This window comes from Erithacus rubecula (assembly GCF_903797595.1).
Source record: "Erithacus rubecula genome assembly, chromosome: 5".
Taxonomy (NCBI): domain Eukaryota; kingdom Metazoa; phylum Chordata; class Aves; order Passeriformes; family Muscicapidae; genus Erithacus; species Erithacus rubecula.
This window is the reverse complement of record NC_136687.1, coordinates 40,648,244-40,674,507: the sequence shown is the minus strand read 5'-3', so window position 1 is coordinate 40,674,507 and position 26,264 is coordinate 40,648,244. Positions and strand designations below refer to the sequence as shown.

Here is a 26,264-nt window from a genome sequence, read left to right as displayed (position 1 = left end):
CATTTTAGGGGCTGAAATTACAAACTGAAATAAAAAATGTCCTCCCTGTCCCAAATCAAAATTCAAGTCTCATCTCATCTACCTCAAGAAAAAACCTTGAGTCATCTTAAATATGCTGCTTGTATCTTTGCTTTCCCATGCATATTTTTCCAACATGCATATTTTCAAATTTTAACAACTTTTACACTTGCATTTACTGATGTTGAAATGTCAGATGTAAGCTGGGTGAGGGTGAGGGCATGAAGGGCTCCCTAAAGGCTCCCAAAATCAGGCAACACAGAGATGCAGTAAGTGCAGAGGTCGTAATGTGGAGGAGGGAGATGGCTGAATAAAAGGTTTCAGGGATTTTCATTTGAAGGAAAGCCATACCAAAGTCAGTGATTTTACTTATGATTTTCCCTCCAGAAAGACACTCTTCCAGTCACAGAGAAGGAAATAGAAACGAAAATAAAACAAAAGGTTGATAGTAACTGGTTCCTCCCAGTGGTGACTCAGGGAACATATGAAGTGAACAAAAAAGTGTGATGGGAGAAAGTCCTCCATTGAAACTATGCAAATATTACTGGGATGTGAACTGCAATTTAAAGAGTATGTGAAAATAAATACATGTAAAAACAAACAAAAAAAGAGAACACCATGACAGGAGTAATCTGATTCAAAAATTGTCTTCCAAAACCATAAGAGAGTAGCATTATATTTATGACTCCTATATAAATCAAATTTTCTTACATTATGAACATAATTTCAATATTAATTTGAAACAATGCTGTTACACACCCACGACTTGGGGCCAAACCATGTTAATGGGAGAAAAAGACCCAACAGAAGGATTGTGGTTACTGGAAAATGTACTTTAAAAAAATAACAGGAAGGAACCATCGGCCACCACAGTGCTCTAGTCCAAAGTGTCTGCACAGGCAGGCACATACTGAGCCACTCAGTAGATTTGGAATGCCCTTCCAATCCACCCTAACTCCCTCCCACTAACTGCTCTGGACATTTCCTTTCTGCTGTATTTCCCACAGGATGTGAAAAAAATACAAGTGATGGAAAAGGAGGGAACAGGATTCAAGCAAATTCTCAGTTGTCTCCTTTATCTTCCAAACCTTCTTTTTTTGCAATCCACAAAAGAAAGAAAATATTTGAAGAGTGAGATACAGAGGCAGACTGCAGTACAGCTCAGCTGTTATGGGGATCATAACAGACATAATATACCCATTCCTAATTTCTAAATACTTTACAAACTTGTGGTGAAATGTCTTTTCTATATAATAACTCTATTGAGCTCACATCAGGCTTTTGTAATCAATATGTGCTTCACATTAAAACTACAAATCTTACTGAATAAGGAAGATTATTCTGCTAACAAATTCCATTATCTGCTATTAGGATAGCACAATCTTACACAATTCTAAAGAAACTACAGAAAGTGAAGTTACAGTAAAAACGAAGTCAGTCACATAGTTGAGACTACCTTTGTGCCAAAGATGGCAGTATTGTAATATTTAACTCTCTTTCCAGATTTTATTATTTATCACACAGATCTTGTACAACTGCTCCAGCATATGGACTACCTGAAACATATGCTATGCATTTTAGACAGTTCAAAAGAGCAGGTAGTTGAAGAACTGGAGGGAATTTTCTGTTGCTTAGCAGACTCTCTCAGGTTTAGTCCTTAAATGTGATTCACTGAGGAGACGAACCATCCCCACATCTTATTCATCCATTCTGTGTATTTTTGAAAAGCAATGCATTAACAGTCTTTAGCATATAAAAGCCTCCTTAAAATCCCAGGCGGCTTCAACAAGCCCTTCACATCTCAACCAACTGGAAAATCTTGGATGACAGTGCCCCTCTCTGGTCAGAAGAGTGCATAATTGCTGGTTCTGTTACAAAACCAAGACTCTTGACTAGTGAACTGCGTTAAAACTGTCCAAAATGCTCTGATTGAGAGCAACAAAATGCTCAGATATTACCTTTGAGTTAAATACTGTACTTTTATTTATAACCAGAACACGTTGGCTCTCTTCATGAAAAACCTACAATATGCTGCGTCACCAAGAACACATTTTATATTTAATATGTCCATCAGAGCTGCAAGTCAGAATACCTCCAAGCTCCAATTAAAGATTGGGAGTCTGAACCAAAACTTGTATTTTGAAACTCAAAAGTCATACATTACCTTGTGAAAAGCACAACAGCTGTACACACAAGGCATCAAGACTGGATTGATCCACAAGTAAATTATAAGTGAAAGGACACAAATTACCTGCATCTCGGTCCACAGCCTCCACTCTTACAACAAACTCCCCTGGATCTTGGTTTTCATGAACTGCAGTCTCATAAACGTGCTTCAGAAATACTGGGGTCTCATCATTCACATCAAGAACAATGATGGTTAGAACTTGTGTGGCAGAGAGAGCTGGGCTGCCGTCATCAAGAGCTATGACTGTCAAACTGTAGCGCTCCTGAACCTCACGATCTAGAAACTGGGCTGTAGTTAACAATCCTAATTTAAAGAGAAAAAGTTTTTAAAAGTATCCTGGTCCAAGTTAGGATTCTAATTGTTCCATCCCTCACAGCTTCAATATAGCATCACCTGCTACAAGGCTTACGTACTTTGCAGTCACTCATTATCTGTGATTCCCTCTAATTGGCCCAGAAATACTGCCTTTGGCATCCAGGGAAATTGAGATTCATGGAAAATTCAAGTGAAGCTGAGAGATTGCTTTTTAATCTAACTTTAGGTTTAACTTTTAAACTTAATTTAACTAATATATTTGTCTTCTTTTGCATGTAACTCATATGCAGTTAAGACCTCTACAATCAGTGTCAGCGGCATCATCTAATGAATTCAAAATCAGAATAAGAACCAGAAAATATTAGTTATTAAGGTGATATTTGCATTTGTGAGAACATAGCATGATAGTTAGAAACCAGAAAATTTCAGAGGGCTGAAGAATGAAATTCATCAGCACTTTGAGCCTCCACTGAACACACTGCACCCACAGTGTAATGCAGATTCCTTGATGTCAACTTTGCCTTTCCTCATGTGTACATCTCACAACATACATGTGTGCACACGCTTTAAGTATGTATCATGGCAAATCAGAATGAAGCATTTCACTGCAAATGTTTTCTTCCTGCCTTCCTTAGTGCAATGCCCCAGTACATCTACACAGCACAGTAACAGTGTTATGCTAAAATTTCTGAGCTGAGTCTCACAGAACTTGAACACTCTGTGCTGTACTGCCCTGCTTGTGTGGTGCTCTGCCCAAGGCAATCACCCCTGAGGACAATAAGTTACCTGGGCAGAGTGCCACACTAATGTGGTATTTCACTATTGCACGGTATGGACTCACAATGTTACTGTGAGAATCACAACACAAGAAACCCCAGAGAAGAGAAGTTACAGTACCTGTGATTTTATCCAGTACAAATGCTTTGTTCTCATTGCCTGAAAGAATGTGGTAAGTAACTTGTCCATTTCTTCCCTCATCAGGATCCTTTGCAATTACATGGTGTACAAGGAAGCCCACCTCCACATCCTCCATGACATAGGAAAGAGGTGAAGACATAAAACTGGGACTGTTGTCATTGATATCTAAAATAACAATTTTCACAGCCAGGGAATCCAGCCGACGATCAGTCAGATTTATTGCCTGGTCTTCTGCAAACACAGTCAAGATCACAGAACAAGTAATCTCCCTGTCTAGTGAAGAAGCTGTGGTCAAGGTGCCATACAAAGGGTGAATAAGAAATTGATTTTCACCCATGTTACTAATTTCTAAGGAATATTCTATTTTGCTGTTCAGAAAACTGCCATCTCCATCCTTTGCATTGAATGTGTAAACTAGAGTGCCAACAGGTACATTTTCTTCTATGCCAATCACTATAAAGTCATCCTGAAAATATGGAGAATGATCATTCTTATCTTCTACATCAATACTTAGGAAGAGAGTGCTATTTTGAAGGGGATTATTATAATCCTTTATAATAACTTGCAAAAGAAAGTGTGAATCTGTCTCATAATCAAGCTCCTTGGAAAGATAAAGTTCTCCTGTCAAGCTGTCTATTTCAAAATTAACATCAGCATCTTCAGCAATACTGAAATGCAGTTTCCTGTTATGTGCTAGATGGTTACTTGGCGCCTTCAGAGAATCCAACATTTGTGTAGGTTTAAAATTTTCAGGTACAACAAAGTGCTTGAAGCCTTGAGAGAAGCCAGATCTCCCATTGGGAAGTGGGATCACCTGCAAACAAAACACAAAGGCGCAATATTTACCCATGTTATTATTAATATTGCAATGTGTAGTGGGCTGGCGCTGGCTGCATGCAAGGTACCAGCAAAGCTGCTTTATCACTCCCCTCAGCCCCTGGACTGGGGACAGAAAACATAATGAAGGTTCATGAGCCAAGAAAAGGACCAGGAGAGATCACTCAGCAAATACCATCACAGCCAAAACAGATTAGAATTAGAGATATTAACTGAACTTACTGCTAACAAAATCAGAGTAGGATAATGAGAGGTAAAATAAGACCTTAAAAACAAAGCTTCCTCCCCACTTCCCTCCCTCCCAGCTCTACCTCCATCTCCAGGGGTGCAGGGAGACAGGGAATGGGGTCAGTTCATCACCTGTTGTTACTCCCATTGCTCAGGGAGAGGAGTCTTTTAACTCCCTTTAACTGTGGGAACAGCATTTGCCTTGCCTGTATTGACATATGCTAATACAATTGATCCAAAATTAACCATCTTTAGGGTGGCTTGAAAATAGCAGCCTCAATGGCATTCAGCCTCTGACAAAGCCTGGAAAAAGCAGCCCCACTGTGGCTTGATGAACAGCAGGTGGATAGCTATGGAATGAGCACATGCTGCATTTCACACTCCCGTGAAGAGCAGCCCTGTATAAACCAGCACAAAGAAATGAGATATCTTTATACAAGGTTATACAGACAGAATTTTGAAAAGAAAGCAACTTAATGGAGAAAACAAAAAAGCCTACTCTCCTCCTCATTTTCAGTCCTACTTGATATTTGGGTTTTTTTTCTGCCTACCTGGATATTTTCCTCCTATTTCCAGTGTTTACATTATCTCCTACTAAATCACAAACATCGTCTACTTGCAAGATGATCCAGAATGCTGTTGCACATTCTTAACAAATCAAAATAAGTCTGCCCTTTTATTTCCTCCCTCAACAGAAAAACAGCTAAGGAAAATTATCATAAGACAAGGAGCATACACTTCCTTTTTCAGTTTATTTCCCAACCTTCTTACAATTTTTTTTTTCTTCAAAGAAACTAAGCATTTAACATAATCACTCTATCTGTACAACATAAATAAATACCTGGATGTAAACAGCAGCATGTCCTTGAAGTGAAGGCATCCCCTGGTCCTTGGCTGTGATCGTCATTCTGTAGTCAGATCTCTCAGCATGTGACAGAGGCCGGGTTGTTCTTAATTCTCCACTGACAGCATCAATCTGGAAGCATCCTATATCCTCTTCTGTGTGGTAAAAATGGGTATGTGTTATTGCCAAGCAGCAAAACAGCTTGCCTCCATAGTACTGAACATTGCAATGAACAGTGAAAAAGAGCAGGACCCAGAGGAAAGGAACCTGCTGCACTCATTTGGATCTCTCTGGTTCGTCTGGCTTACCTCCTCTTCTTCCACTGAGTACCCAGTTACTATAAATCACTTGATAGGAATTTAGAAAAATATGGAGAGAAACTCCATATAGTACTAAAGCAACTGTCCAGTTTTTTACCAAACTTTCTCACACAAATGGTGTGTGCATTAGGAGGACAATAGATAGCCCAGGACTGGTCCTCCTACTTCTAATCTAGGCAGACAGGGCCAAAGAAAGAATTAAGTCTTAGTCTCCAAACTGGCACAAAGAGTCAAGTATCTCCTGTGACTCACAGATTATGGGGTCAGCAAAGAGCACTGTTGACCCCTACGATACACTGGGACTGCAGTGATGCCACCTGCCCTGCTTGTGCTCAGTACCAGAACCCAGCTGAGGGCAGCTAGAATCTTAAAGTAAGCTGTTGTAGAACAACATGTGAATAATGGAAATTATGTTTGGGTCTTTCATAAACGACTGGTGGCACTCTAATAATAAATGGCTTTTATTTAAAGTTATTACTTGCAGCCATATCATTTATTTGAGAGTTGCAAGTAATAATTTTACCACAGATGAATAAACAGCTCTTTGTGACTTAGAATTATAGAATAATTTAAGTTGAAAATTATCCTTATGATCATCAAGTGGAACCTTTAACCCCACACTGCCAAGTTCACTAAACCATGTCCCTATGTACCATGTCTACACATCTTTTAAATGCTTCTGGGGATGGTGACTCCATCACCTCCCTGGGCAGCCTGTTCCAATGCTTGACAAACCATTAAGTAAAGAAATTTTTCCTAATATCCAACTTAAGCCTCCCTTGGGAAAAGAGATTGATGCATAGCTCCCCCATTTTCAAGAAATGGAATACAAATTGCTTTCAAATTTTAGTAAAATTTGAAAGTATTACTTTGTATACATCACCAGAAACTGAGAAAATCACAATTGTTATAAGTACTTCTCTCTTAGAATACTATCCAAGCAGCTTTTTGTTATGTGAATTTTTAATAAGGTGTGCTAGTGGGTTAAATAAAGTCATGCAGCATAATAGCTGCTATTATAGCAAGCAACTGTGGTAAGAATAAATTCAGTGCAGATGTAGTACACAAAACACGCATAAAGAACTATATTTGCACTGGCACCTAAGTGAGCATGAAGCTGTTTACATTCTCCAAATCTGCACATTCAAATTAGTTAGCTGCACATATAGACATTTACTTTTGTATCCAATTATATCATCTGCAACTGTAAAATACTTGCACCTGTAACAGTTGAAGAAAAAACCACTTAGCAAACTAGTTAAGAGAACTGGGTTTTCACAACCAAAAAAACAGGAATTTTTTTCAATATTGGTCTGCTATTTTTTGTGTGAATATAGCTTTCTAATTCTCAATCAGATCCTTCTGAGTAGAGTCTTGCTGTCTGGAACACTAACAAGGAAACTGCCAAAAAAAGGAAACAATATATAGAGACAATTATATTGAATAGGATAGTCTTGCATTTTGCATTTTTCATGGTAGTTGCGAAATATTAATGCTGCTGTATTACTTTTTTCATAAATTGTTTTTGGTTTACTTTCTTGGTGTAGGTCCCAATGGCATGTCTACAGTCACAGATCTGCTATTTTGTTCCATATAATGTTTCATGACACAAAATTCCAGCTAAGTAAAATTCACAGGAGATATGAGAAACAGAACACATAATGTGAATTTCATGCATATATTTTCAGTATTTTGCTAAAACCTGCACTTCCAATATTCAAATTTTTCAAATATGGCAAATTAATCCAAATATTGCATGAAATAGTTTTGTGCGTATTTTGGTGGCCATGAAAATAACAAACAAGTTTGAAAATATTGGAAAGAGACATTATATAGAAGAAAAATCCCTTGGGATTTCCATTTAATAAGTGTTTCATGTTTTCATTTCTTTATCTGATACCACACTATAAAAGCAGTCAAAACTGAAATGCCCCATGTCTCTTTTTCTGGTATTTTTATCAATCTATTTTTGAAATGTATTCCAAGGGTAGTAATTTGATTGAAAGTCAGAAAAAACTTTTACATTGATAAATAAGTTTAACAGCATATCAGTCATTGTTATAAAAGCTCATTCTTGGTTCCTTTTCTAAAAACATTTCCTTAGCTCCCATCTCCATAAGTCACCTGAATCAGACAACTGCTGCTTATATCATATGCCGTAAACATGTCCCTTTGTATCTGAGGAGAAAAGGAAGAAAGTATAGGAGAAATGGATAAGAAATAAGGAAATGGGAAAGAGCAGTTGAAGCATGGAACAGAAAAAAAATTGAATCTCTCAATAACTAGATTCTAAGGGCCCCAATCTCTTCTTGAGTAACCTGCCAAAGTAACCTGCCAATAAATACATGTTTTTACAATTAAATTTACATGAATTTAATTTTAATTTACATGAGGTTCTCCAAAACTCAGACACTCTCAAAGATGATCACAGAAACTGAAGTTATTAAAAAAAATAAAAAAAAAAAGGTGGCCTGAGAAACACCAAGCATGTGAACTTTGGCTGGCTGAACATTCAGGCCTTACAGAAACTGGCATTTAGGCAAAATGGCTCAGAAAGCAGACACAAAGTAGTGCTAGAGATTTCTCAGAGATTAGTGACCTCAGCACACAGTGATAGTTAGCTATGTATTTTTACCTAATTCCCTGAAGAACTGTTTCTCTCCTAGGTATTAAAATACTTAGTGGCCTGACCATGCCCTGCTCCTTTGAGATGATGGAAAAGTCATTTCCCTTAACAAAAAGGAGGAAGGGAATGCCATGGCTCTGAAGGAACCTGAACATGACAAGAGGGGTCCTGCAGAAATCCTTGCCCTCTGCAAGCCTAGGAATGCTCCCTGCACGCTGCTTGCTACTCATTCCAGAGAACAAGGATTTTTCACAGACACATGGACACACTGGCGCTTGCCAACTTGTGCATGTTAACAGTGTAACTAGGCTTCTCTTGGCACTTCTCTTGCAATGCTAGTCTTAATTCTCAAAGCAGTAGTTCCTGATGCCCTACAAATACACACTAATTTCTGTTGTAAATGCTATACTCTGTCCTACTGACAGTCATAAAGAAGATCAGGCAAATCTGGTCTGACTGCCAGCATCACTAACGAACAAATAGCACACACAACTGGGATTAGCCTCCCTCTGAATTAGTGATAACACAGAAGTGGAGGTAGGATCATGTGACCACCCACTTCCATACACATACATTTTTAAAGGATGATTTGCATTGATTTTCTAGGAAGAGGAAAGGGCATTTTGAAGGAAACACTTCCCTGGAACCTAAAATTCATCTGGTGTGCAAACCTCATCGTTCTTTTACAAGTTTTCCCTCATGTATTTTGTTGGCATTTGTCATTAACATTCCTGAATAGCATAATATATTGCTGCTATCTTGACATTTCTTTAAGATCTCAAAAACATTAAAAATTATGCAGCAACATTTACAAGTTTAACATCTGACACTGACACTTGCAGCTCTTGATCTTGTGGCAGTCCCATGACGGAAGAAGAAAGCATTGGTCTGCCTGGAGTTCTCCAGTTAACCTGCTATCTCTCTGTTTAACAAATATGGTTGGAAATCATATTACTTCTTCATATTTAAGTACCAAATTATATCCCAGAGCTAGAAAATACTATCTTAAATATAAACCAAGCAAAAACTTCACCATGAAACAGAAGACCAGATGTTAAAGGCTGTGAGCCAACTAACAACAACAAAAATTACTATCAGAGAAGCTCAGCTATTTCTGGATTTGTTTATCAGGAAAATATCTAGTTCCAAGGCTGGGAGGGATTTTTAGTGATTTTTGCATTTTAAAAGCGGGGGGAGATGGGGGTGTGTTTGCTGCTGCTTTTATCCTTTTGCTCTTTCCAAAGACAGCTTTTGCAAGACCAGTCATATTTTGTGCTGCTAGTAATTTTTATAATTTCAACTTTTACTTACTCCCCTCTGGGGCTCTGCAGTAAAGCCAGTAAGAAAATCCAATGTGCTGTTTGAAGTAAGGGGATATAGTTAGATATATGAACAGGCAGAGACCCCTGGAAAACAATTCCTGTACTTCCTGCCATCACTCTTCAAACAGAAGGTTGCACACTACTTTTTCACAAGTGGGATCTTTTTGTGTGAAATATTCTTACTCACAGTGCAGAAGCCTAAGATAGGATCCAAATCCCTCTGAAATAGATAGTCATTTATATCCAAATTAAGTGAATAATATTTTCTTGCTCTGATGAAACAGTAAGATCTACATGGAAATTACCAGAGATTACAAATTACAAGCTTAAAAAGTATTGATTACATTAAACTGGTGGAATAGAACAGAAACCAAACAAAAAATAAATAGTTCTGTTCCTGGCAGCTCTTACTGTTTTAAAGCAATAGTGAAGGAAAGCAGGAGGAACAGACCTGTTTTCCTTCCTGGTTACAGATGGAGTTCTCACTTACATGAAAGTGCAAGTGGTATGCAGCAAAATCAGACATCTCATCTACATCTCCTACCAGTATTAATGCCCCAGGTCCCACTCATGTTCTAATTTAGGACTGCTCTGTTATTAATTTCACTGCAAATAAAACTGGATCCTGCAGCTTACCCCAGAAGTGAACTATTACATGTAGGAATTATGGGGAAAACTAAAGAGAAGTGTTTTTAAATGGCCACACTATGTCAAGTTAACACAGCGCTAAGCAAAGGGTGAAACATGAACTAAAAACCACAAACCTCGTTGTTTGCCCAGATTATCTGCTGATCCCTCTGATCTCTGCTTCAGACTGTCACAAACTGTTATTCTAGCAGAAAAATTTTCAACCGGTCATGGGAAAGGGAGATAATTTTTCCTTTAAGATGTTAAAAATTAAAATACAAAAACTGATTAAAATACAAAACTGTACGGTACAAGATCATGGTCCTAATCTTTTCTGAATGCTGGTTGAACACTCTCTGGCCAGCCACAGTGGCAACAAACCCTGTGAAAGACGGGGCAGAGAGTGAAGGGAGGAAAGACAGCTGCTTGCACTTCCTTAGATATTTTGTGAGACATATGATGGTACTGATTTCTATTTACAAAAGCAGCTTTATTCTACCAGGCACAAAACGAACATAAAACCTTGTATGATACATGGCTTTTCTAAAATGTTAGTTATTTTAATGTATCTTTTTGTATTAATAACCCTTTAAATTCTTACCTGATTCTACTGAATATAATACAACACTGTTGTTTCCAGAATCGAAGTCTTTTGCAAAGATGGTGGTAACAAGTGTCCCTGATGGCTGCCCTTCCAAAACCTGTCACCAAGCAGTTTATAAATGATTCGCAATTATACATGGACAAAGCCAGTCTTAAAACAAATCCCTTGTCATAACACAAGAGTTTAGCTGCTGCTCCATTTTCCATTTTAGTAATATTTACAGCGAGTGTAACGAGCATTTCAGTAGATGGTTAAACAACAGAGTTCTAGCAACCCTCTGTTATGGTCTGCATAGAACGCTAATTCAAACACCTTTACTATGGCAAACTCGGAGGTCGGAGACCAAAAGGGACCCCACTGCACCCACAAACAGAACTACACCCGTGCTACCCCTGGATCCGGCGGGGAGCAGCGCTCCGGTTCGGGCGGACCCGCAGCTCCCGGGGCGCGGCGCGCGCGCGGCTCCGCCCACCTGCCGGCGCAGCGCCCCCTGCGGGAAGCGCGGCGCGTGGTCGTTGCGGTCGCGCACGGAGATGCGCACGGCGGCCGTGGCGCTGCGGCGGGGCCGGCCCGCGTCCGTCACCAGCACCCGCAGCGTGTGCTGCGCCCGCTCCTCGCGGTCCAGCGCCGCCCAGTTTATGATTTCACCTGACGGCCAGGAAAAGGGGGAGAAATGGAGTTAGGCGTTTACTGTATGCTAGCACTCATCTTAGCACGTGCAGTTAGGCATTTAATTTCATGTGAAATAATGATATGTGCCCTCTGATACACCTGATCACTGGCATGAAAACCTCAGCTTTCCACACCCCATCCTGCAGAAACATTCTGTCAATTACAGTTTTGCATACGTACTTTACTGCTCTGTGGCATTTTTTATTATACACTGGGTGACCCAGAGCAAAGGTATAAAACAGTATGAACCAAAGTGGCGACCTTCCAAAGAAATCCAGCTGGCCTACACCACACCCCAGGACAGGAGTTTAGCTGCTGACAAGGGGCCTTTATTAATTATATACGTTAATCATATATCCTTAGGTCTCCCACACATTCTGGAAAACCCAGCAAATAAAACTGATCAATTTTCTCTCTATTTGCTTAGCCATGCCCAATATAGCTGGAGACTTGTGGCTGACCAAAGCTCATCACACAGATAACCACACAGGTTTTTTTAAATCTTCTTGATTTACTCCAAATATTCTGTTTGCCTGTAAACCTCTGTAAGTGTATTCAAAAGGAACCTGTTTATATTTTGAGATTCATACGGAGAAATTCTGGGAAAGCCTATTAACTCTCCATGGGGACTGGACATCTGGAAACAGGAATTTTAAACAGCAGGTCTTTGCTCTCTACATATCATTTTGCTAAACTGGATTATTTACAGTGCCTGTGCTCCTTGAAGGATCCCCTTCCTCTAGGCTCTCCATGCTCTGGCCTCTGTTGTTATACTGTTACTTATATACTATAATACTGTTACTATTACTTGAGGCATTTGGGATTCATTGCAGAGTACACCCTATACTGTGAAAATTTTTTCTCAGCCACTTTGCTTTCTGTGGTGCCATATACAACATTAACTCAGTTTTGATGTCAGTTACAAAAGCATTCCCAAATATTTTAAATCACTTTGTCTAACTTCATATGTACCTTTATAGTTACTTATGGCTGATCTGTACTTTTCAACTCTACTTAAACAGAGGCAAAAAAATTTATCCTATGAACTATTGAAGCTGTAACTTAAAACTTCTTTAATTTGTTTCAGCCAAACACTGAAACTTGTGACCACGTGACCTGAACAAACTCATGAAAAAAATAAAATCCTAAAGGCTAGTCCATTCTTCATGAAAATGTATTTGGGTTATTTCATTCTTCAAATTGTGAAACTCTGAGTTAAAAGATTCATATATCAACCCAAAGGATTCACGGAAGTTTCTGATAGCTTTATACTTTACTTCCATACTCTCAGGGAAGGCTGCATTCCAAAAGAAATATTAGGCAGATTATAAATCATAAAATGCTACCTGTGTTAGAATTAATCTTGAAGTACTTTCCATCAGACAAGAGGAAATAGGAAAGCTGTCCATTTCTTCCTGAGTCTTTGTCAACAGCTGTAATGGTGCCAATCACACCACTGGGAATCGGATTTTCCTCAATCTCAAAGAAATAGGTCTTATGCATAAACATGGGAGAATGATCATTTTCATCCAGGACATTAACTATTACAGATGTACTTGCATTTTGCCTAAGATTTTTGTCCTCAGATGTGCTGACCAAGACTCTAAAACTCAGCATCTGTGCGCATTCATAGTTCAAATGTTTCCGAAGATAAATCCAGCCAGTATCAGAGCTGATTCCAAATGCAACAGAATCAGTGCTAGGCTCTAAGGAATATGTCAGATTGGAGGCAATGCTCTGTGAATTAAGTGACTGGGCTTGAACCTGAAGAATTTGGGTACCTAGAGAGGTAGCTTCACTGATTTCTACTTGATACATCAAGCTTTGGAAAACCAAAGTAGGGCCCATCTTCTGCTCTTCAATAACCACTGTCAGCATCAGCAAAGAAGTCAGAGGAGGACTACCACAGTCTTCAGCTGCTATGTGTAGAGTATATTCCTGCTGCTTTTCTGCAAACACTGTCCTGGTGAGGTTTACTACTCCAAGACTTGGATCAATGCTAAATGCATCTGACTGCTTGCTTGCAATACTGTATTTGATTGCCCCGTTTAGGCGACTGTCTTTGTCTTCAGCATGAGCAATGTAGACAGCAGTACCAGGAGGCTGGGTGTGTGAGATGGTCACCTTATCAGATTTGGTAGGAAATACTGGAGGGTTGTCATTAATGTCTGTCACAGATATGTTGACTTGAGTGCTGGTGTATATGGGAGAATTACCCAGCTGTGACTGAACAATGAGCACCACAACAGATTGAGCTTCATGGTCAAGCTGTTTCTTGGTGCGGATAATACCAAACTGGGGGTCGATAGAGAACTTTCCATGTGGATCACCGGAGCAAATTCTGTAAGAAACCACTTCTAACGAATCTAGAAATGGAAACAACAATTAAAAAAATAAAAAAAAAAAAGTGATAACACATTGGCGAGAATGCATGCTGTTAAATTGTTAAATTCAATGGAATAAATGTGAGCTACACAGAAGTTTGACATTCTTGGGCTTTTTATGCTTCCTTCTCCCCAACCCTGGAGCGCTTCAGTAAAATATGAATGCATACAGTTTGTCCACTTCTACATTGTTTGATTTTCATCACACTGGTATTATATAACCCTATAGAGAAAATCACATAATAACCTCTTGTTTTTCCCTGATCTAAAATACAGGAACAACACTCCTATAAATTAGTCTTTTGGGAGCAATTTCACTACACACAGGCATTCACTATAGCAAGGAATGAAATAGGTGGCAGTTCCCTGAAAAAAAATATTTTTTTAATAAACTGACTGTTCACAAGTGACCACTGTTGTAACATTTATACATCAGATACAACCTAAAGCACAAGCCGTCTAAAGATGCAGGCTTACTACCAAGGCCACCTGGCGGGTGCAATTTCCACCCTGAGGACAGTCCTTCCCAAAAGAAGGAAATGGGAGAACCTGACTAATCAAGCTTGTATGAAACCTTGCCATTTACCACTTTACATTTACATATCCATCATCAGGCTGTTATGTGGACTCACAGATCCCACTGCTCTGCATAGGAACCAAATATGTATGGCTCTCAGTACAGGGCTTTTTATGACCAAGGACTGTCAGGAGCTAACCCATTACCCTTTACAAATGATAACAAAACCAGATGGATTAAATATATTTTCAAAATGGCCCACAAACATTCACCTGGACTTCTCCACTTAATTTGAGACCATGTGGGGTTTTGGTTGGTTGGTTGGTTGGTTTTGGCTTGGGTTTTTGAGGGGCCAGGAGCACTTCTTGCAGATCCTCTGAAACTTCTGAATACTCTGATTCTAAGTATTGCTCTGAGATTTGCTTTGCATGACTAATACTTGAACATGAGCCAGACTGTCACACTTATTTAAACTTTCACATTATGCTTCCTATCTCCCCATTTACAATTGTAGAAATCCATCAGGAAGAAAATGGAGGCCATTACCAATCTCTATGGACCACCAAGGAGAGTACCATGAATATCCAACTGTTCTAAAGAGCATCCTTATAAACCAGCCATTACACCAGTTGTTGTAAATACCAACAGAAAATTCTATTTAATGCTTGACAGACTGAATTAATAACACAGAGGTTTATGGGAAAAAAATAGTGTACAGCTATTTCCAGTTAATAGTCACAACAAAAATGCAACATCATCTCTGACTAAGAATGTGACTTACTTGGGGGCTTTCTGGCCTTGACGGTGCCAATCACGGTATCTTCAGGTGCATCTTCTGGAACAGAAAAGCTATACCGGGATCTCTCAAATATGGCAGGGACCAAAACAGTCTGGAGGATGTTTACTGTGACAGCTGCATTGCTGGCAGAGGGAAGGCCACCCCCATCCCGTGCAGAAACAATCAGGAAGAGTGCAGAATGTGCCAGGTGGCCAAAAGCTGAGGTCAGGTAAATAATTCCTGAAAGTACACAGTAATAAAATAGCAGTTAAGAGAAATGCAAGATAAAATTCACCAGGCTGTAAAAATAGATTCAACATGTATCACTACTTTAAGATAAGGTCAGACCATATGGACAAAAATCAGCACTCCAAATTCAATTGTTGAGAGCCAAGTTCTCTTCAAAATATATGATCTTTACCATTCACAGAGCCACTGAAACACAAGTTCTGTTTCAAAACACAGTGTCTATAATTCTGATTTTAGAAATACAGACTAAATTAAATCTTTAACAACACTATATTTACTACTACTGCTATTCTATAGCAATTTGGAAATGCAACAGGGTAGAAAAAAAGTACTGTTACAAAAGGTTAATTTATCTTCACAAATGGTAAAGATAATGTTATTTTATGCAGGCTGTGGAGACACTCTGCTTAAGTAATTCCTGAAATAAAATATCCACAAAAATGTATTCAAAGCCCCAAAATACAGATCTTAGGAGCAGAGGGCTCTGTAGAAAGTATCTGGGAAGCAATCACCTGCTGTCTGATCACAAGCTTCTTTCAAAATACCCTTTAATAGTGAATTCTAAGGTCCATTACATTTGCAAGCTGCTAACAATTACATTTTATATTAACTGTACGAAGTAATTATTTGAAAAGAAAATGCAATGTCCAGTCCCAAAATATAGCACTTCAGTTGTATATTCCTCAAGATAATATATTTGTGAAGTAAGTTTTTCAACTTGAAAATAAAGATGAAAGACAATTAAGACCAAATGCAGGAAAAAATTTCTTGGCAATGAGTGTGTTTAACTAAATATACACTAAATGCTAAAATCACAGTGTGCTAAGTACTAAAATTGAAGTAAACTGAAGTGATTCAACTAACAGGGAAAACGTTTTACATACCAACAGATGTTTTTAAGAAATCACCTATCTTTCTGTAGAAGTTGGTGAAAACACAGAACCTCTGAGAGTTCAGTAAAACCACACCTTTTAAACTTTGGGCTACCTTTATAATTTCCTGGCTGTCAAGACAAGTTTAGTAGGGATGATGTCTGCCATTCAAGTTGGACATTTAGTGGTTAAACAGGGTAAAACTAAAGTTAGCTCAAAGTGTCTTAGGAGAATCAATGCATGATTCAGTGAGAATATATCTTCTCAGGATTTAGGCTGAAGTCACAACACTAATTTTCTACAATCCATTTTTAAGGAGAATAATGGAAAATACATAAAAACTTTATAAATATTTTAATGTGCATGCAGTATACTTTCAAAATCTACTGCCAGGACACTGTAATAAACTGTGTCTTGACATGCTTAAAATGCAGTAAAAGGGTCTTCAGGATCAAGGAAAAATGCTTTTCATTAACAAAAAAAAGACTCTTATTCCAGTGTGACAAATCACTAAAAGCTCAACAGTGATATAGATAGATTCAGGGTTCAGTACTGATCCAGCTCCTTTGCTAATAATTGATGCAATTCTAAGAAACAACCCTATTTTGGCTTTTTTTTTTTTTTTTTTTTTTCTTCTGATGGTTGAGTTACATGATTACTTAAGCAGCTCAACAAAATAGTCCTTCAAGGACATAAATTTTTGGCATTTCCTGAGATAATCTGAGAAATTGCAGCTTAAAGGAAAAAAGGATTTAACTATTTTCCCCAGAGGATAAACATATACACATAGATTTGTATACAAATATACATAGTATATATATGCATACATAGACTTTGTAACATAATTTCTGTTAAATTAATCAAATTTCTGTTTAAATCAATCAAATGGACTGTATGCAACTAATTTGACTAACTTTTCTATATTTTTCTACTGACAAGGATATAAATATGTCCTTCTAATATGTCCTTCAAGAGGTATGTGGAGAACTGGAGAACTTCTACAGAAAAGCACCAAACTGAAAATCTCACTCTTAGAGTAGTAACTAAAGATTTTGGAACATCCTTTTGCAAAAGGTGGAGCAAACAGTGCTCCACTCCAGGAGCTCTGAAGACCTGATGGAACAGAAATATTTCAGAACTAAAGCTCCTTCTCTGCTGATCTAGACACATTGCAGCACACTCCATGCCAGTCCAGTTACAGGCAGCAAAAAGAACATTAGTAAAATATTTTGTTTTCTCCCTTCCTTGTTTTGCTGTGCCATAGGGGAAAAGGGGAATAGGTAAGTATATCTTGCCAGCTCATCTCTCTTGCAGGATGCCATAAGAGCAATTGTAGAATCCAAATAAAAAGTATGTGTTTTCTATATAGTTCCCTCCAACCTCCAAAACTATAGTATGCAGAGATTTAATAACCCATTTTGACTTTTAACTGTGCACATTTTATTTCTTTCATCATTTGTAGTTCTGGGCATTAGCTTTGCATCTGGTGATATATAATCTATAAAGATATTTGAGATAGCTCTGCCATATGTTGGTGAACATGGCTCATTAGGCTCTATTATGGCTCCAAATGACAGGAAAGAAGCCGTAGAAGAAAGCAGCATCTGGGATTTCACTTTCTGTATGATTAGGTAAAACAGTGGACTGTGACTGAAATGGTCAGTCAGGACCACTTGGGCTAAAAGCAGCTGCCAGAACACCTCACAAGAGGCTGGCTGGGTTCATTTCATTTGCTGCAGCGGGGTGCAGGAGGTGCCCCCTACACTGCAAAGGCAGAAACACAGGAAATTGCAAGGAACAAATGCCAAAATCATAGCTTCAGTGTGTGAAACTCAACAGAGGCATTTCTCACTAGGTAAAGGCTGAAGATGAACCATGTCTTTCCTTTCCTTCCCATTCTGTATGAGAGGAATGTTACATTTGTCTTTACAAACAAACTGTAGATCTGTTGGTAGGTAAAGTTAGCACCTATAGATAAAAGAAACAATGGGAGGGATTACGCTGATTGATGAATGGAAAAAGAGATTTGCCTTTAGAAACAAACTGTAGGTTTGCTGGTAAATAAAACTGGGTAACAGAAGATGAAAGAAGCAACGGGGAGGGGGAAAACTGAATTCTACAAGAATTAAAAATTAAAAGGGAGGGTTATACATTAGAGGGGAATGTCAGGTGTCAGGCGTTCCAGGAAGTCTGTGCCTCTCGAGTACCTCAGCCAATGGGGAAAGAGAGAGGGAAAAGCGGCCGGGAAAATAGGATAAAAAGGGAGGCTGCGTCCTCCAAAAATTTGAGAGATCCCAGGGTAATGCCTCATGGCCTCTCCCTTTATTCGAATAAAGCAAAAAGGACTCCTCTATCTCCTTTTTGGACATAAACCTCTGGTGTTTGTGGGTTAATTTCCCTTACATGTAATTTAATTAAGATTGGGGCTTATTGTTATTACCACAATCCTTTACAGCCTGTTACTTTAGGCTTCAGACAACTTAAAAGACAAATAGGTTGCTGTGGTACAGAATATATTCTTCCATTCTGAAAAACAGTTTCTATAAACATTGACAATGAAAAAGGAATAACAAGACAGCTCCTCTGCAAGGAATGTTTTATCAAAGCTCCCAATGGGAGATCACAAAGACACAAGTGTGGGTCCACTTTAAGAAAAGTGCCACCTTTCTTACAGCTTGACTCACCATATAAATGGTCTTATCTGCTGCCTTTAAAAACATTTAATTCCCATTTTTCAAATTAATATGTATATCACTGAAGTGCTTTGAAGATTTTACCTCTGGTTAATTCCTTATTCTGCATGAGAGAGAGAGCTCTAATAAATTCTGCTTCACAGGTGAACAATCTTATAATTACACACCAGATGAAGTATTAATATACAGCCTCATTCACATCTTGGCAATCTCATTTTCTTGACTAGATCTTCATGGGTGTAATGAATTGCAGATCTGAACCCTTATAAATCAAAAGCATGACATGCAAACTTCCTGCTACCTGGATACGATCTGGATACAGATTTCAGGCAGAACCTGCAACGCTGGATGCATGTTAGCAGCTGCCACTGCAGGCTGTAGCCTGGGAACAGCTCTGCTCCAAGGCTGGTCAGCACTGCCATGCTGGAATTTACAGATGTTTTATTTCAGAACAATCCATGCTTAAGGGCTAGCAGAAATTGTTACAATAGTTTGGACTACTGAATGCATGGGGAGAACTAGTACTATTGAAGGTAAAGTCATGACTGCCAACTCTTTCATCTGCTTCATACTTCCTCACTCACTGTACATGGTAGGGCATGAACTTCCAAGAAGTCTTGCTCTTCACTTTGTCCCTATTCGCCCAGAAAGTGCAAATGCACTGATGAAGGACAGGACTCTGTGTCAGAGGATATCATCCTGTAGTAATGGCAAAATTTCTCATGGGATTTTTCTGTTCTTATTTTTGTGCAAGTGGACCCTGTTCCAGAAGTGTGTTAACTGCTGTTTGTCAACAGTTAAAGGCAGGAGACAGGAATCCACATGTATTGATTCTTCTAAATTACATTTTTTATTATATTCATGATCCTGTGCTCAGTCCTAATCTTGCAACAGCATACAGCACTGTTGGGGGTTGGGGTTTGTTCCCTTTTTCTCTCTGTGGAATTTTCCCGTTTGTGATGCAAAGAAAACCTGTTGGGCCACATCCTTGCTCATTATGGCTAGTGACAAGAGAGGGGGTGGGGGAGGAGGGTAGGGGAGTGGTAGCTGGGCGGGCTCTGTCCCTCTCATCGGTGGGTGGGAGGAATTCGTCCAGTGCTGCTCCCTTCCACCCCCCGCCATCCCAACACTGGGAGCCATGTTCTCTGCTGTGGGACACTGCACTGCTGCCTTCCCCGCTCCAGCCTGCTACCTCCAAGCACGCAGCTGAGCGCCGCGATCCACGCCGTGAGTCCTTCCTCCAACCCTTTGTAATATATGATATGATGCAATTCGTGTTAGTTTGTAAATTAATGTAGAATAAATAATGTTCGTATGAATAAAATAATAAAACTCCTAAACCAAAAAGAAAACCGAGGACGAAGAGACAGAGATTGCTTCACCGCAGCATTGTGACCGCCAACAAAAGCAGGACAGCCCAGATTAACAAGTAATTAGACGTAGCCTCAACAGAGACAACTCTCGGAAACTGTCCAGGGAACAGCCAAGCAATGAGCACCCCGCAAGTACCGACGATTAACATAACCAGAACCATCGGGAAAGATATATCTCAATACACCGGCTTCCCGTAAACCCAGACCTGCCCTCATCAGAATTCATCGTCTCCCAGAATATGGTTTTGTCCAGCCTAATGAAAGAAAACCACATGAATATGCGGAACGACGAAAAGAAACAAAGACCTCTGGCTAGGGAAAACTGTATAAAAGCTGGACTGACCAAGGCGGTTTTGTGAACATTGGGGGATCCAAAGTGGTAGAGTTCAGATCAGAGCGTGCTCACCCGGTGCCAGTCCCGGGCTCGGCCTTGTCTTTTTGCGATTGTGGCTGTCCTGGACCGTATCCCGGTCATGAAATAAAATTATGGCTTATTTTGATTATACTTAATTCACCTGAATCTCTTTATTATCCATTACACTTTCTCCCATCTGGGACGCCACTGACATCATCCCAGCCCTCTGCAGCTGCACGGGACATGCCCTGCCGCCACCACCGGTTCCGAGCACAGGAAAAGGGTGTCTGTGGCTGAAAAGGACTGGAACTGAGTTATGTTCTGTTGTTAATTTTCATAGCTGTTGCTTTGTTTGTTTGGTTAGATATATTAGTAAAGGGCTGTTGTTCCTACCCCCATATTTCTGCCTGAGAACCCCTGATTCCAAAATTATAATAATCAGGAGGGAGGAGGGGTCTGCATTCTACATCTCAGGGAGGAGCTCCTGCCTTCCTTGGCAAATACCTGTCTTCAAAAGAGCACCAAAGTATGTTCACTCACTACAAGAACTTTTTGCATGGGAAAAATCATACTGGTTAACTCAATAGGAATTCCACAAACATCTCTACTTGAGCACTTTGAAAATCTGTTTTTGCACAGAGTTCTCCTATAAGTAAAAGAAAAATCAGCCCTACATTTATAGCCATTTGTAGGTAAATCAAATGTTTTCCACGAGTCAAAGTGCTGCAAAGATAAAAATCAGGATGCACTAACTTCAGCAACAAAGTCTTAAATGGCTTCTAATATTGCATTATTGTTTATTAAATAAAAAAGCAACTTTAGAGCATGGCAAGTTACCAGTGGTGTTACCTAAGCCTTTGAAACAAATACCCTAACAAACTTTAAATGATGGCACTATTTCCTCAGCAAATAACCTAGGATGGGCCAGCTGGCATCACCTCACACAGCTTAGACAACAAGCAGATGGTCAAAAGGTCCATATGGTTCCTCACCCCATCTGACCTTCAAAGCTGACCACTGGACCGCTGTTCACTACTGTGCAGGTCAGAGCTGACCCACTGATCTGCCCAGAGCACCCACCCTAGCTCAGCAGCTTCCCAGTGCAGGAGTGCCTGCACAGCTTTGCTCTTTATGTGTCAGAATAAACTTCCAGATGAGCACAGATAGGGTGATCCTCCAGAAGATGGATGCAGTTAGGAGGTGTGCATTTTGCATTGACATTAAAATTAGCATTGTCTTAAGGAAGAAAGGGACCGTTTCTGCTTGACATTTCTATTGAAGTTTATCCAACTCATTGCCTGTGTTGTCTCTTGGCACTGCATACAGGTTCCAGCTTTAGCATTTTACCTGTATTTAAAATGCACCTTTTTTGTGAAGCTGCATGCTTGATTGTAACCATAGCAACACTCTGTCAAATAAAATGAATAACTGGTTTAATAACTGCCAGGAGAAGGAAGGAATTAGTAAGGAATTCTATTGTTATTTACAGTCTACTTGCTGCAATACATACATCTTCAGCTCACATGAAAAGTCTTAAAAAGGCTAACTTTTTATGGCACAAACACTGGTTTGCATTTCAGCAAAGAGGACTTCTTCAGTTTGATAATATTCAGTGTTTGAATGTTTTTGTAGTAGATAGCTGATCGAACCCATATCAATCTTCTAGCTACATTTGTACTTTACAGGCCTCATACCCCTGCAATGGAGATGCTTTCAACACTGGCCCCTCTGTAGCAAATTCTTGTCCTCAATTCACAGTTTTCCTCTTAGAAAGAGAAATAAATATAAAAGGACTTAGTGTCTATACTTAGTCAATACTATATAAATATATTGTGTTTAATCACAAGAATTTGCTTAGCACATGGAAGTCTGTTCCATAGCACTTCATCAGACCATGTTGGGAGTCTGCACGTAACAAACAAATACCTGGATCTATAAAGTAACAAGCAGTTTTAACAGTGCAGCTCCCCCAGAAGCATGATGCTACTATTTCAAATACTATAGGTTACAGAGAGCTTTAGTGAGCTACGAAGTATTCATCAACACATAAAATAGGAATTTCTAATTACAGCAGTTCCATTATTCACAAAGAGAACACCCGCCTAAGCATCAGTCTCTTACATTGAGCAAAAGAGGGCATGAGTATAATACTAGAATGGTTTTGTATCATCCAGGCTCAGTTTTCTCTTTGACAAGTGCTTTTTAGACAAAATCTTACAATTTGGAATGCAAAATCTTGTGTCCCTAGAGAGTATAGTTTGCCAATTTAGAAGATCAGGTGCCTCCTTAGCTTTCTCTATGTTTTACTATTACGTGTTTAAATAATTATTCCCTAAAAAAACAACAAACAAGCAATACCACAAAAACCCCAACAAAATTCTAACTTTTCAGTAAAACAGATAACTGAAGAGATATTATTTGCTGTTACAAGGAGATTTCCTTTGTTTCTGCTCTGGTTTATTTCCTTTAATCTGACCTAATAGCAACTTAGAGAGTGTTTGCTGATTGTGTGAACATGCTGAAAGTGAACACTTTCACATGAACACAAGTCCATCCAGAAATCAAACCTTAAACCAGAAAGCAGGCAGGACTTTGGCCTGGTGAATTGCTGCATTTTCTAAGACAAAGGCAGAGACCTGCCCCCACAATCTGCACTGCTCTAGCCCTGCCACACCTTCTCAACAGGTTGCCTGACATTGGCTTAACTAAGAGAAAGGAGGGTGGGCTAGAGTATTTCTGTTAATACTTTGCATTCTTTCATGTGCAATAATCTCATGTACACCCCACTATGGCATGGTTAAGTTTCTGGCACACAGCATGTAGGAATATTTCTTTTTGTAGATGATTGATTCTATTGGATTTTACACATTAAAAAAAAAAATACATTAGGAGCTAGCAATATGGATTTTTTTTTATGTAGTTCTTTTTCAGGGCCAAAATCTGCATCCTTACACTTACTACTACAGCAAGTTTCATGTGCTTCTAGGACAGTATACTATTTTCTGCATTCTTTATGGTAATTTTGTCATTAGATGAGATCTCAATGAAGGTAAATGTCCACAAATAACTCAGCTGAGACCACTAGTTTTTCTGTTTTAACGCAAACAAAATTCTTCAAAGGTGAAAACATACTGTGCTAAACCAATGTCTCTGACATATTCCTCTAATTTGCCGCATTCCAAATGCACTTTCAATATCATATGGCAGATCAGAAAGACAGCAATTAAAGAAACCGCAGTTTAAAAAAAGAAGTGGCCCCAAAATGTTCCAAAATAAAACACTCCTAATTTTAAATGTTATTTTTGTGAAGCTCTTCATATATTTAGCAGATGTACTACATGCTGTAGGAAAACGCCAAACATAGTTTAAAAATAAACAATTTTTCCTACAATACTACACGAAAACATCATCAATCATCATAAATATGGCCTTGTTTTCTTTAGAAAGAGTGCAACCCCGTTTTACTTTGATGCCTAGTACAATCTGCTATATATTAAAAACTGCATAATACATGGAGCTAAGCAAAATTTTGGAATTTTTTCCCCCATAAAAGAAATGTTGGTATTTCAACATTACTTTTCAACCTGTATTGAAATAAAAATAAAACAAAACTTTCTCATGCAATTAAAATTTCCAAAAATGCATCTGTTAAAAAACAGTTATATATTTTTTTTTTAGTAAAACAAAATTTGTCATGATCCTTAACTGGAATTAATCTATTCTGAACCAAATCAAACTTTACTGTAAGTTAGTTTGCCATTAAATTGCATTTACATGTGGTTCCATAGTGCAGTAATGACGGTAGTACAGCATTAAACTAAATCACACGCTGCCACAAGAAACATATACCAGTGAGGCACTGTTCTGTACAAGCTCTACACAATTCCTCTTCTTATATCCACTACTAGGTACCATTAAAGTGATAAGATGCTGGAATTAAATTAGGCTTTTGGTTTAAGGTACTTCTTATATTCTTAAATTCACATGATCTTTAGGTGTATTCATCCTTTTATTCTTTGCCAACAGACTAAGCTCCTAGACTGCTTTACATCATTTACAGTCATTTTAGTCACATGATGCCCTTTGGTCTTCTGTTACAAAGAAGTCAGAAAGCATCTAAAGGCAGCAGGTTTTTAGTAAAATTTCCTCAAAAGAATGTTCATTTTGCAGGAGCTGTACTTCTGTGCTGAAATTTTCTTTTAATGTTCAACTACTAAGCAGCTCTTACAACAAATCATCTGTTCCCAAAATAGGCTTTTGGTGTAAATAAGTAACAGGAAGTATTACTACAAAAGGGTGATCCAAGTATCTTCAAGTCAATGGAGTGATTTCCTAATATCTCAGTGTACTGTGTTTATGGGGCAAGGGTTTGGCTGAGTGGGGCTACAGGAGTGGCTTCTGTGGTGCAGAACAATGGTGAGGCAGGAGTCCCCTGCAGCCTGTGGAGGTCCACAGTGGAGCAGAGATCCACCTCCAGCCCATGGAATACCCCTTGCTGGAGCACACAGATGTCAAAGAAGGCCGTGACCCCATGGGAAGCTCGTACTGGTGCAGGTTTGCTGGAAGGATTTGTGACCAGACAGGGAACCCACACTGGATCATTCTATTCCTGAAGGAATGGACCTTGTTGAAATTATCTGTGCTGGAGCGGAAGAAGAGTGTGAGGAGAAAGGAGAAGCAGAGACAAGCTGTGATGAACTGCACAGTTCATCACATTCCCCATCCTCCTGCACTTCCAGAGTCAGAGGAGATAGAGAAAATTTGGAGTGAAGTGCAGGAAAAGGGAGGGGTGGAGGGCATGTCTTTTATGATGCAGTTTTTATTTCTCATTACCCTCCTCTGATTTGATTGGCAATAAATAAAAGCAATTTCCTCAAATTGAGCCTTTTGCCCATGACAGTAATTCCTGAGAGATTTCTCCCTGCCTTTTTTTTGACCCACAAGCCTTTTGTCATCATTTTCTTCTCCTGCACAACTGAGGAGGGGAGTAATTGAGTGACTTTGGTGGCACATCCAGCTCAGTTCTATCCACTGCTTTCACAGAAATAGTCTCAATAAAGTACACAAAAGAAAGGACATAGCCTTTGTTCTAGGCATCTAATTTAGGTAGGAATCACAGAAACACAAGCCTAAATATCTTAGCAGAGTTGAAAGAAACAGAAGCTAAATTAAATGCTTATGCTGCTGTAACATGTGTTGAGTGAATGCTACTTTCTCTACATCATTTTCATGATAGGTTTAAATAACTAATACATTCACATGAAGACACACCAGTGGCTGCTGCCTTTTGCTTAGCCTTCATGGAAGTTTTCTCTGCACACAGGGACTAGCTAGGGGATTGTTTTAAGGCTATGAACAGACCATTTACCTGAAGATTGACACATGAAGTCACAGTGGTCCAGAACAATTTTCAAGGACTATTATTAATTTTGTTGGTTTGAAACAACTTCCCTGAGCCAGAGCTACGATGATGATAACGATCTTTTTACCCATCTCTCAAAAAGGGCATCACTAAGATGTCAAT

General features: G+C 39.0%; 1 protein-coding gene across 1 annotated transcript in view; it reads right to left on the bottom strand.

The window, feature by feature from the left end:
* The window catches only part of DCHS2 (dachsous cadherin-related 2), a gene marked incomplete at its 5' end in the record, with an annotated part of 124,127 nt that overhangs the window by 26,491 nt on the left and 71,372 nt on the right, over window positions 1–26,264 (bottom strand). The window contains 7 exons of the mRNA XM_079307168.1: window positions 2,270–2,509; window positions 3,419–4,253; window positions 5,346–5,503; window positions 10,845–10,944; window positions 11,320–11,495; window positions 12,866–13,885; window positions 15,202–15,438. Coding sequence (XP_079163294.1) covers window positions 2,270–2,509; window positions 3,419–4,253; window positions 5,346–5,503; window positions 10,845–10,944; window positions 11,320–11,495; window positions 12,866–13,885; window positions 15,202–15,438 — 2,766 coding nt within the window. The remainder of the gene's footprint in view (window positions 1–2,269; window positions 2,510–3,418; window positions 4,254–5,345; window positions 5,504–10,844; window positions 10,945–11,319; window positions 11,496–12,865; window positions 13,886–15,201; window positions 15,439–26,264) is intronic.